The following is a 14,083-nucleotide window of genomic DNA, read 5'->3' as shown; positions in this document are numbered from 1 at the left end:
AGAAAAGAGAAGATGCTGATTAGTTTCCTACAGGAGACACAATTGACCCAAATTGATTATAGGAGTACATTTGTAGCTCTTTTTGACCAAAACCTCTTAATCAATGGGCAAATAAAGAAATCACAGCAGTGTGCACGATAACTGAACAGGGCAATCCGCAGAGTTCTGAATAACTGAAGGAGAACTTTGGAACAGGAAACATGAGCACAACAATACCTACAAATATGAGGCTACTTTGAAAAAGAGACGCAACAAATTAAATTATAGGGATATTTCAGAGAGCATACAAGGGGAAGAAATGCAAAGTAATTTCAGCTTTGTACAAAGGTATAACATCATACTGAAATAGTTCCTATTTCTATTTTTAGGGGACATAGGAAAAGGGTGTTGGGGAACAAATGTTCAAGGAAGAAAGGGTTGTCATGTGTGAAATGCAGTGCATGGCCATTGGCTCCAGGACTGAGACTATAATTCTCCGAAATACTCCTAAAATCAAGACGGGAGTGGCAGCAGCAGCCATGCGGGAGATTATATAGACTGATATATGTAGGCCACATACACATATTCTGGACTTATATTGAACAATATTAGGACAAAATATGGCAGACCTTAGAATAATATTAGGATATGAGATATCAAAATCTTGTAAGGTTTATTACTTTGGACACGTGACAGGTGAGGCAGTACAAGAAGAGGATCAGTATCTAATGAAAATACTTTTGTTAGCAAATAAAAAAGTAAATCACAAGACTGTGGTACAAACGACCACCCCCGACCGTGGAGCAGTGTGCTGTGGAGGAGATTCATCTAATGGAGAGACACAAACTGAGACTGAGAAAATTGACAAATTCCAGAAGACAGGAAGAGGATGACACCACCATCACGTTTACTGGACAAAAAGAACTTGACTCATTGCAAAGATGTATGCTTAATTATGTATATGTGTTTCACCTAACCAAAATAATTATTAAAAGAAAACCTTCACAAAAAAAGAATTTAAAAAAGAGCCTCCTTTTCACTTCCTTTTCTTCAGACTCTGATTCCAATGAGTAAGAACTGACTTTGTTCAAAGCTGAACCCTCCATCAGCCAAACCGGCTGCCCACTGCAGCGAATGAGCAGCATCCCACCCAGAGCAGCGACTGAGCAGCGACTGAGCAGCGTCCCCCCCAGAGCAGCGACTGAGCAGCGTCCCCCCCAGAGCAGCGACTGAGCAGCGTCCCACCCAGAGCAGCGACTGAGCAGCGTCCCACCCAGAGCAGCGACTGAGCAGCGTCCCACCCAGAGCAGCGAATGAGCAGCGTCCCACCCAGAGCAGCGACTGAGCAGCGTCCCACCCAGAGCAGCGACTGAGCAGCGTCCCACCCAGAGCAGCGACTGAGCAGCGTCCCACCCAGAGCAGCGACTGAGCAGCGTCCCACCCAGAGCAGCGACTGAGCAGCGTCCCACCCAGAGCAGCGAATGAGCAGCGTCCCACCCAGAGCAGCGACTGAGCAGCGTCCCACCCAGAGCAGCGACTGAGCAGCGTCCCACCCAGAGCAGCGAATGAGCAGCGTCCCACCCAGAGCAGCGACTGAGCAGCATCCCACTCAGAGCAGCGACTGAGCAGCATCCCACCCAGAGCAGCGACTGAGCAGCGTCCCACCCAGAGCAGCGACTGAGCAGCGTCCCACCCAGAGCAGTGACTGAGCAGCGTCCCACCCAGAGCAATGACTGAGCAGCGTCCCACCCAGAGCAGCGACTGAGCAGCGTCCCACCCAGAGCAGCGACTGAGCAGCGTCCCACCCAGAGCAATGACTGAGCAGCGTCCCACCCAGAGCAGCGACTGAGCAGCGCCCCACCCACTGCAGCGACTGAGAAGCGTCCCACCCAGAGCAGCGAATGAGCAGCGTCCCACCCAGAGCAGCGACTGAGCAGCGTCCCACCCACTGCAGCGAATGAGCAGCGTCCCACCCAGAGCAATGACTGAGCAGCGTCCCACCCAGAGCAGCGACTGAGCAGCGTCCCACCCACTGCAGCGACTGAGAAGCGTCCCACCCAGAGCAGCGAATGAGCAGCGTCCCACCCAGAGCAGCGACTGAGCAGCGTCCCACCCACTGCAGCGAATGAGCAGCGTCCCACCCAGAGCAGCGACTGAGCAGCGTCCCACCCAGAGCAGCGACTGAGCAGCGTCCCACCCAGAGCAACGAATGAGCAGCGTCCCACCCAGAGCAGCGACTGAGCAGCGTCCCACCCAGAGCAGCGACTGAGCAGCGTCCCACCCAGAGCAGCGACTGAGCAGCGTCCCACCCAGAGCAGAGACTGAGCAGCGTCCCACCCAGAGCCGTCTGTCCTGATTCACCCTGTGACTTCTGGTCCATTGAGGCTGTTTTCACTGGCAGGTCACACGGTGGTAAGGTGAACCGGCGACTTTGGCTGAAGGAGAAGAAATAGGCCTGAAGGTGTTGTGAGGCTGATGGGTGTTATAGTTTATCTCGTACTTTTATTTAGTACTTGAAGTTCCAAACAAATGTAGGCCAAATGATCATTTATATTTGAAATTGTACTTGAATTAAAAGAAAGGAAAAAAAAAAGTACATCATGTTAAATTGTTTCTTTTTTTTTTGGGGGGGGGGGGTTGTTTACCAATTAAAGCTAACTCTGCTGTGAAAAGTAAATAATATAATTAAAATGGTACAAATGAGAATTGTCTCGTTTTGGACAGCACTTTTAGTTTTAGATTTGTTACATTTTGGCCAGGGATATTTTTAATTTGTTTTTCCACAGTTGAGACATTAAAATGGTTTGAGTTTACTGTATTTTTGTCTGTATTTATTATTTGATTCATTCATCCACTAAAATCCATTTAGATTGAGAAGTGTTACTTTTTAGGGCAAATGTTGCTATGCATTTAAAATGTAATTAATTTTGATTAATCAATTACAAAGCCCAGAGTTAATTAAATACTTTTTTTTTAATCAAGTCCCACCCCTAGTGTGTATGTTTCATTAGTGCTTAGGACACCACAACTTATGTTGTTTAGTTACATTTAACAACCATTTGGAAATCCTTTTCATTTTAAATTATTAGTGTTGCTACGTAAGGTAATATTCAGTATGTTTTTTAAACCTTGACCAATGTGTGATTGTTAATTTGGCAAACATGGTTAAGTAATGAAACTATATTTCTGTTTTCAGTTAAACTACAGGGGAAGTGTGTTTCTTGTGCGAGTGTTGCCGGAAAGAGTACACACTTTCACAACCACTTCCTCTTTACAGAATCATACTTCCTCTTTCAGTATGAAAATCAAAATGAGGAATAAGTATAAAGCCTGTTTCACAAACCCTCAGAAAGATTCACACATGAGCAGAACAGGCTTCTGTTGATGTGGAGCTGCGACGTCCGACCATTGAAAGGAATGCAAAGAGCTGTGACGAAAACCTGTGATCCATCCTGGAGGCCCAGTGGACACAATACGTGCCACCCCACAATACGTGCCACCCCATTGGTCAAACTGCAGGCTGACCACAGTGCAGAGCTCTGATGATGGCCTCAGCACTGAGTTTAAGCTCCACTTTAACTCAAAGCTTTAAGTGGAGCTCTGTGATTGGCCACCAGGAGCCCGTTTGAATTGGCAAAAGATGTTGACACACACACACACACACACACACACACACACACACACACACACACACACACACACACACACACACACACACACACACACACACACACACACACACACACACTCACACTCACACTCACACTCCCACACTCACACACACACACACACTCACACACACACACACACAAACACTCACACTTCCACACTCTCACACACACACACACACACACACACACACACACACACACACACACACACACACACACACACACACACACACACACACACACACACACACACACACACACACACACACACACACACACACATACACACACACACACACACACAATTTAACTTCAACATCACAACAACATGAAGCAGTTCAAACAACCAAGACAAACTAGCTATGGCTAAAATCTGCTATGAAGCATCTTTTCTTCAAGATTAATGTTTTTGTACATCATCCCTGAAAAGTAAACGAAATGAATAAATAAACGATGTGCTCTACCAAGTGCTTATTGTCGTTACCGTTTGTTTGTACATTTGTATTGGGACTCACCAACCACCATGATGTTGAACTCGAACCCATCCTTCACGGTCTTGCGTCTCATCTGGTCGAGAACTGCCTCGATGCCCACGTAACCGAACAAGTCGGTCCCCCGGACCCAGCTGACCTGCAGGCCTGGCACCAACGGGCAGATGTCCGCCTCCATTTCACGCTCTTTCTTTATCTTTTCTGTATCGGTTCCCTTCTCCTCTCCCTTCTCCTCCATCCAGTGTTCAGTCACTTTGTCCTCCACAGAAGGTGTTTTGCTCTTCACCTGGTCTTCTGGCTCGTCTGCTATGGTTATCCTCATCTTCTCACCGCTCTCCTCCATTGAGGCTAACCGGTCTGTCTCCGACTCTCCGGCAGATTCTGAGGGAATACAAACATTTCACTTTGTGATGAAGCTGAAGCTCAAGTTTGTGTAAGGCAGGTGCTGATTTGTTAAAAAACAGACCTGCAGAAGCAATAAACAGCCAGACAATGTTCTAGTCCAAATACGTGGTGAAAACAACAACTTCCCCCGTTATAATCCAAAGTCGTATGTATAAATTCAACACAACAAGAATTCTTGTCATGTTTTCTGACTCCAAGAGTTGTTTTTTGAATGAAATCCAAGAACGGGATGTATGGATGAAGCCGAGGAGCGCGTCAGTAAGGAGAGAAAAGTACGACTGAAGCGCTCGTTAAGAAGGTGGAAAATCATTCTCGTAGCTCTTACCTCTGGAGATTAAACAATTATCAAACTTAATACATTTCAAATCAGATGGGAAATTCTGTTTTCTACCAACACTGAACATTTGACACATTCACGAAAGAGTAGAAGTAGTTTGTGGCAGCAGGTTTAGCACATAGTGTGCATGGAGAGTTGAGTGACATACTGACCAGATCATGTTATAGCCAATCAAGGAGGAAAGTTGGACATTTCAAAGGGTTCATAGATTTTGCTTAACATGCTGCATATGAATGCTAAAAGCCAGTGGCATGCTGTCTTTCTCATTGACACGCAGCTTTTCTTTCCAGGCCTGAAGTGAGTGAAGTGTATCCCCTCTCACTGGTGTGTGAGTGCATGTGTGTGTGTTCTAAGAGGATTGGATTCCGCAGACAGCTCCGGGCTATGTGTGTTACAAATTCTCTTGACAATGACACAAGACGTTTTGATTTGAGTGTCTCTGTGACCGGAGTCGGAACAACGAGGAACAGAAAGGCTTCATGTTCAAACACACAGACTGGTGTTAGTCCACATAATGTAATCAGCTAGAAATATCCAGCTTGTACAACTAACGGCACAGAATTAATCCTGGTGAGTCAGGACAGACAAGGACAAGCTGACTGAAGACTTTTTCACAATGACCAAATGCACCTGGAACATTTCCTTGACTAACCTGCCGTTTGTGGCCTAATGCTGAGAAAATGACTGAATGCCAGTTAAACATTAGTCCAGTCCAACTTGTTTCTTTTACTTTCAAACATTGAGAACATTTGAGAATGAACAAGCCACCTGGACAACGTCACACAATTAAAGCAGCTGCTGGTTTGGGGGCCACGTCACCAGAAATGAACACTGACCAGAGAGGAAGAAAAGAATGATGAAGTAGAAATCTGGCTCATAGATCCGGGACAAAAGCGGAGATCCTGCCCATTTCGCTAGCTAGTGACTAATAGGTAGGGTTAGGGTTAGCAACCCCGACTTATAGCCTTCAGACCAGATATCAATGAGTGCCTTCTCCACTACTTCTTCCTCTCTACTCCACGGCTGCCCATGACACATTTTCCAACTTCCAATCTTCGGGTTTGCATTGTTGGATGTGTTTGTCTACTACAGAAAGACACATCTCAATAAATCACATCCTCTCGCTTTGTCTGCTGGAAAGTCGGAAAATCTCTGATGCATTCTCACTGTCTGGGGTTCGGACCTCAGTTCACTTGCAAGTCAAAGTCAAAGTCACATTATTTGTCAGTTCTGCTACACATTTTCACACACATAGCCAACCGAGATAGCATTTCCATCTCACACATAAAAAAAATGTGAAATTACGCATGCTAAAATATACCTGCTAGAATATAATAATGTAGAAATGAAAAGCTAAAAAAATTGAAGTGGACATAAGCACAACAGAGAGGACAAACAGTTCTCTGTGAACCGAGACCCATATTTTCAAGAGGACCAGAGGTCACTCTTTGGTCCGGTTAAAGGAGCCACACACGAAGTTTCACAGTGAAATCTGTGATTGTGATTCTAATCAGTAGCCAGAACAATCCAGTGGGTCGTGGTGGTGCCATCAATGTCAGACCACGATATTTTGATATTTGGAATAATCGTGGCTCCTGCCACAACCTGCCGCCTGTAAGTTTCATTTACATGGAGTTTGTTTTTTAGGAAAATGAAAGAACATAGAAGTAGATGCAAACATAAAATGCTAGTAGATGCTAACAAATTATTACTTCAAGCTTGCTTTACAACATTACTATCCATTGGCCTCTCTCTCCGAGCCAGGACCTCGTCCATATTCTCCTTCTTCTCCTTTTTTGGGGATTTCTTTCCAAACACATCAATGCCACAATGCTGAGTCGCCGAGCATGTTTATGTGTAAGACAAGATGTGATCATGTATTGCGCAAATAAAAATAAAAAAACAAATACAATTTTCATTTGCGTAATATGTCGTCTGCAAGTCAGTGTATGTTTTAATCTTACAGTCTAGTCGGCATACAACCAATTTCCTGTCGCGGAATGGCGGCTCACGAGTCCTAAATAGATGGAGAGGAAACACTGACTACTAGATCAGATCAACATAACTTTAATAACAGGATATGTACCACAAGCAGAGTGCCCGGACATCGCCCCCCTGGTGGAAGCAAGAGGAATGTTTTGGGTTTTTTAAAATCTAAAATATATGAATAACACTGTCAAAATTTGATTTGTTTATGCCAACAATCTAACAATGGGCCCTGAGCTGTATTCACTTCCTTTTCTACAGATAATCTTCAAGAAAAGACAGGATTTCTTGATTTCTCTATCTAATAGTGTGTGTGTGTGTGTGTGTGTGTGTGTGTGTGTGTGTGTGTGTGTGTGTGTGTGTGTGTGTGTGTGTGTGTGTGTGTGTGTGCTACAGTATAGTGTGGCCACTTTGTTCCTGATTGCTCATGTGGATCCATTGGGTTCTTCTCTTTTCTCTGTTAAAGGCACTTGGAGATGACTGTGTTGTATTTGGTGCTATATAAATAAAGTCGTATTGAATTGAATATAATAAGTGTATGACTGACTTTGTTTCTACAAATATTCAAATTGTCAAAGTGGTGGACCTGGACTTTAACAAAACCTAGACGTATGTTAGATGTTTATTAATTCATTTATTAATGTTTTTATTATTTTGCTGATCTTGCAGAGGAAGTTTCACCCAAAGCTAAAAGGACCTTATAAAAACAGTCTTTAAATTTAAATATAGTCTCTGTGTGTTGAGTCAACATTAATTCTGTGGTGTTCCTTAAATAAATATCCATTACAAGCTTCAGTCTTCAGTAGAAAAGCAATGCAATTAATTGCAATTAATTAATTAGTTAATTTTTAACTGATTGACCGCACTAGTTTTTTACACTTCCACCTTTTGTCATTACTGAACATTTTTTTTATATTTGCATTTAAATATATCTTTATCTAAAGATGGGAATTTCATTATACATTGTATAATAACAATCAAACAGTTGTGACTCTGATTCTGATGTCCGTGTACTTCCATTGATATTTATAGCAAATTATCTGCGCGTATGACTGTGTATGGTTTTCATTGCAAAAGCAAACAACAGCACCCACGAGTGGTCCAACATGAAAGCTGCATCCTTTTCAGTTTCTGCTGTTTTGATGGAAACAGACATCGTTTGCAAAATGTTACCATGTAAACCCAATCATAGAATAGAATAGAATAGAATGTCTTTATTGTCATCTCTGGCGGGGTAATTTCGGCCCAGTGTTTGACACTGCTGATGTAAAGAGTAATGCAAGTAAAATTAAGTGAATACACTGTTATACATACATAGAGCAGCACAGTTAAAGCAATACTTCCTGTTGGACTCTCTAACCCTAAGTAAAGATATGATCTGAAAAAATGTTGAGACGTATTGCAAAAGCAATATTTCCTGTCTATGGTTCAGAAACAGTAATTTGTTAGATTTTGTTCTTTTGACTTTATACTGTGAACACCACAGATGAAATCATTCAGACCCTCAACTGTTTTATTCTTAGTTAGGCAAGTGCACAATTTTTGCAAATTGTTATTAATGGCATTTTTTTTTTACGCTTAAAGATTTTTCACTGAATTGGCAGAGAATTAATCCATATTTTGTGATATTACAATATTGACATATACATTTGTGATTTATTGTGAAAGTATTGGTTTATGTCATCACACAATTATTTGCTTTCAGTATTGCGTAAATATGATTTCTATCTAAATGAAACCTTAATGAAAAAAGACTGAAGCTTCCCACACATGAGAACCAGTTTGTCTTAAATGATTTTAGCAGAGCAAATTGCCAGGCATGTGGGATCTCTGCATTCACTGGAAAAAAGACCTTCCTTGAATTGTTCTCATCAGCAACCACACCACAGAGATAGAAAAAGTCCAGCAAGTTGAGGAGACGATGAAACGCCTATAAGCCACACTAGCGAACAACACGGCTGCCTCTGTGATTCTCTTTGATTCAACAGTTTGTAAGAAAGCAGCCAAGGCCTGACAAAAGCCCCCACCCCCATTCTGCCCCTCCAAGTGGACCAGTCACTTCGGTCCTCATTGTTTGAGACCGAGCATGGACTCTGCCGAGAGCTCAGCGCTCACTCCGAGGACAGACAAGAAAAACATCCTACCTTCACTCATTCACAAGGCCCAGTGGTCTGCAGTGAAGGCCTCCAGAGGAGACTGCTAGCTAAGACTTTGTGCTGTGTAGCAGTGATGCCCAGTCACTTCCCTTCCCTCTCTCTGGTTCTCCCTGGTGTCAGCAGGAGTGATTGGAGGAAGGCTGCATGCTGAAAGAGGGAGGAATGGAGGGAGAGAGGGGATGGGGAGCCTTTGGATCCATTCACATGCAAATAGACCAAGGAGCTTCCACTAATCCCTGCGAGGAGGACTCCGCCCTCCCGGGCCTGTCAGGATCACTTATCCAGCAGTAACTGAGCTATCAGCCGCTGTGCCAGACAACTGTTGTCACCACTGAAGACTTCCAGGTCAGTGGATCACATGGATGTGACACAAACTTACCAAGCTACACAACCACCACAATACTGACAATAATGACAGTAATATATCTCATCTCAGAGTGGAAAGGGAAAGGACCTGATCCCTAACCTCCTCCAATCCCTCACCAACCCAGGAACACACAAACACAACCATACATACTTAAATGTAGATTAACCAATCCCAAGGTTGGTTACAATTCAAATCGAGATTTTTGTTGAGATAAATGGGCAGATACACTGTACAATAAAAAGCGTACTTTGCTGGTCCTCCAACCCATAATCTTCAGGGATTGCAGATGGATCCAAATGCGGACTCATGAGTTTCTATAAAAAAATCAGTGTTTATAGTCCAAAAGTCCAGGGAACACAAAGAAACGCAGGGGAAACCGAAGCAAGAAGATGAGCTGACAGACAACAGGGGAAGAGGGGTTTAAATACACAGGGGAAGGAACCACACAGGTGGAACTCAGGCCATGTCTACCGGGTATTTGAAAAAACTGTGATATTTCTCTGTGTTTCTGGCATTTACACATAAACGCAGCTACGACTCACCACATACGATGATTCCTAAAAACTCCACCCACAGTGGAGATCTGGATAGATTCAATGTCTCTGGTTGCATCTAAGGTGGAGTAGGCGGATATTTACTTCACAATTTGTGATGTGTTTTTTCCAGGATTCTGACTGGCTATCATGGCTTCATGCTTCTCGTTACACTGCCCCCTACAGGTTTGGCTGCTCATAGCAGCTCTGAACCAGGTGGATATTCAGGTCCGTGTAAATGAAGAAAAAAGGGTTTTCAAAGGTAGAGGGGGAAATATCTATTTTTGTTAAACCCAGGGACATGTGAATGTGGCCACAGATACCTGACGACTATAAAACAAAAAGAGGAATAAAGAAGGAAGAAATTATGTACATAAGGAAGACAGCATGGACAGATATATATATAAATATATATATATATATATACACTGAACAAAAATATATATGCAACGCTATTGTTTTTGCTCCCATTTTTCATGAGCTGAACTCAAAAGATCTAAGACTTTCTATGGATGCAAAAGGCCTATTTCACTCAAATATTGGTGCGGCATACCAAGAGGCCACCATAAGGCACACTGCTGTCCAATCAGCATCTTGATGGTGCTACACTTGTGAGGTGGGCTGGATTATCTCAGCAGAGGAGAAGTTCTCATTAATACAGATTTAGGCAGATTGTCAACAATATTTGACAGAAAGTGTTCTTTTGCATACATAGAACAGTTTTACATATTTGAGTTGAACTCATGAAAAAGAAGAACAAAAAACAAAAGTGCTGCATTTATATTTTAGTTCAGAATTGTTACTAAATAAGCTTACAGACAATAAAATGAATGAAACTACAAGCAGCATTGAATGGACCCTCACACCCTCGCATGTTGAAATATGGTGCATGCTGAGATTTTGGGCATGTCAGAGCACAATGGAAATGTGGGCTAACTTTTATATCTACATGTCAAAATTGTCAAATCCTGTGGCTGACACAACCCTCGACAGAGACCCCCTCCACCTGCCCACCAGCTAAAATCACAGTTGGTATGCAAATGACCCAGTGAGACGTTTCTCAGCAGGCAGCTTGTCTGCTGCATACAGAATACTGCAGGCCCTGCATTTGTCTGTCAGGCCTTGACAAAGGCCGCAACAACAAATCTATTAAATCCATTAAATTCGACTATTGAATGTGTTGGCAAAGACTTCATTAACGATTCGTTGTGTCGCACGATTTATGCGTCACTCGGCTGGCGTTCGCTCTCTCGGTAACATCAAAGTTGCGGTGCAGCACTCGAGCTCACTGGTTTGTCGCCGGAGCGCGCTCAGATGCAACGAGTGCAAAGTGGAGGATGTAACCAACAACAGAGGATTCATAAGGTCTGGCTGAGATTAATGTCACATATCTGTGGAGCTCTAAACCCTGCCGACATTTTAACCTACTTTCTGGAGGAAACGCACCAGATTTGCCTCTGGTTACCCTTACTGCTCCGTACCGCTCCATACCGCTGTGTGATCTTGCAAAAATAGACAATTTCCTAAAATACACTGACCACAACAAAGAAAAACTTTGAAGAGTAAATGTAAAGGTTATTATAGCAATATTTTACCAGTCTGGTCACTCAGGATGAACCTGGACTGTTTGTGGTCCCTGAAGTACATTACATCTTATTTAATCATTATCTTATATATATGTGTATATATGTATTTATATTGTATACATCTTCGTATTGGTTCAGTTATGTGCTTTTAAATAATCATAACATATTTGATGTTTAGTTCATTCAATATTAACTGGTCCAACAATTTGAAATGTATTTTTTAAATGATTCATCAATTAATTGAAAAATGAATCGACCGATTCATGGATTATTAAAATAATGGTTAGTTGCAGCCCGCGACCCGATCCAAGCATGCCGGTTCATGTAGAAGCACTGATCATCCACACAAGGTGATACCAGGTGGTACCAGGTGGTTGCACTCTTTCTGCTGTTTCTTGCTGTTGCTGGATTTCCTCGTCACATCACAGTCACTTTTCTCACTGATTGGTGAGTGATTTCTTTCTTTTTTGTTTATTTGGCAATCTAACTGGTGCATCATAAAAAATACAACAATAGTACTAATAAGTTAATTTACATAGCAGTTTTTATACTTCAAATACAACCGACCACAATTAAAAACAATAAATGAATGAAATGAGGAAACAGAAAAAAATGCAGCACTGAAACAATTGTGGTATTTAAAAAGTAACAAACTGTAAATCCCTCCCTGTGTTTCTGTCTCTCAGTGTGTAAATAATTAGATATTACTCAGTCTTGTTCACGTTGTTCAGTCACTAATGAGCCTAATTATTATTATGAACCCGGATAATGCATGTTTGACCAGTATGAGTAAAACTCCTCAATGTACTGAAGGAAAATCCTCATTTGGTAACGGACAGTTTGATTGGCCAGTCACACAGAGTCCCTCCCGACAGACACATTTCTGCAGCAGCTTGGACAGAGTGAGTGTTGCTGCAAAGGTTTTCTTCAGCTCGCCTCTATTTCAGTTTGTGTGATATTTAAAGTTACTTGGTGAACTTGTTTCATAACGTACAGGGTGCATTTGACAAGACAGAGCTGAAAACAGCCTCCACAAGGGTTGGGTTTTTTTATTTTTTAATTACCGTCTGCTTGCTCTTAGTTTGGCTGGTGGTGTAAAGTCAGTTGGAAAACTTTGCTCGTACTGAACGTGGTGCTTTTGAGAAGAATACAGTGAACAAGGCTGACATATTATTTCCCTGTTTGTCACCACTGGATGTTTACATGAATCACCAGGTTCACACATCATTAAATAATAAACAGTCTTATAGACCACTTACACACATACACACATATAGCTGAACACACAAAGTATCCTATATTAATGTTTATTGTATGTGGTTGTTCATAAAAATACATATATTGACTCTCAATTCTGAGGCTGTTCTGTAAATAGTTTTTAAATAAACAATAAATCAAGCAACTTCTGATCAATCCTTATCAATTTCAGACTTAAAATAATGCACTGATTTAAGCCCCACCCAGTTTTAATGTAACCACGCCCATTTGACGGTTATGCCACGCCCACTCCGAGTACAGATACGAATACAGATCATCTATATGGTTGAACAGATACAAATACAGATAAGTGGTGTACTCGCTCATCCCTAATAATAATAGTAACTAGAAAATTCCTGCGGGAAATTTTATTGTGCCTGCCAGCTGCTGCCAGCTGCTGCCGAGCGAGCCCCCCCCCCCCCCCCCCCAACTGAACTTGTGAGCCTGGGGCGGGGTCAAAAGTACGTGGAAACCATCTAATTAGCTAGTAATTCTTGATCGCAGCGCCCTCATTAGGCCACCCTACAAATTACAGCTCATTTGAACAAACTTGTTAGCATGTGATGCTAACACCTGCGATTTGCCTGAAAATCGCAGAGGATAGCTCCCAGGTGTTGCTGACCTGGAATCTCACATGTTAATCTGCTAAGATAACTAGTCTAGCAGGACCCAGCTAATTAGCTTGTGATCCGTAACCCTAGTCCCCCTTCCCCTTTAGGCCATCCCCCAAATATCAGCTCAATTGAACAAACTTTGTTAGCATGCTACCGAGTAAGTGGTGTGATTTTTTTTAAATTTTTAAGTAAGTAAGTAAGTAAGTAAACAAAATAAACATTAGGAGCACCTTTAAATAAAGTATCTGCTGGAATAATGACCAGATTATTGTATTCTTTTTGTCAGGCCATTACATTTATTTCATCTTAATTGGACTATGTTAGTGAATTAATAATGTGTTTCTTTTTTTGAGATTGTGATAACAATGAAATTCCAACATGATATTGATGAACATTATTGAGACCAACTGAAAAATCATGTGGTAATTAAACATTTTAAATTCAATAACACAATTTAATCGTGGGGGGAAAAGCCTCAATGTGTAAAGTTGAATGAATGTTGATCTGGGTTCACCTTGTCAACACTGACGCACTGGGCAAAAAACCTTGGTGTTAGACTGAACTCTGATCTTAAATTAAATCTACAAATACAATCAGTGGTCAAGTCCAGCTTTTTCCAGTTGAGACAATTAGCCAAAGTGAAACCTGCTCTGTCATTGCATCACTTTGAGATTTTAATCCATACTTTTACCACCACTCGT

General features: G+C 42.2%; 1 protein-coding gene across 1 annotated transcript in view; it reads right to left on the bottom strand.

Moving 5' to 3' along the window:
- septin12 (septin 12) overlaps positions 1–14,083 on the bottom strand; it is a gene marked incomplete at both ends in the record, with an annotated part of 52,607 nt that overhangs the window by 13,257 nt on the left and 25,267 nt on the right. Inside the window, one exon of the mRNA XM_080511820.1 lies at positions 4,166–4,522. Coding sequence (XP_080367946.1) covers positions 4,166–4,522 — 357 coding nt within the window. The remainder of the gene's footprint in view (positions 1–4,165; positions 4,523–14,083) is intronic.

The sequence above is a fragment of the Blennius ocellaris genome, assembly GCF_963422515.1.
Source record: "Blennius ocellaris genome assembly, chromosome: 16".
Taxonomy (NCBI): domain Eukaryota; kingdom Metazoa; phylum Chordata; class Actinopteri; order Blenniiformes; family Blenniidae; genus Blennius; species Blennius ocellaris.
The sequence above is the reverse complement of the archived record's forward strand: the minus strand, read 5'-3'. Positions and strand labels throughout refer to the sequence as shown.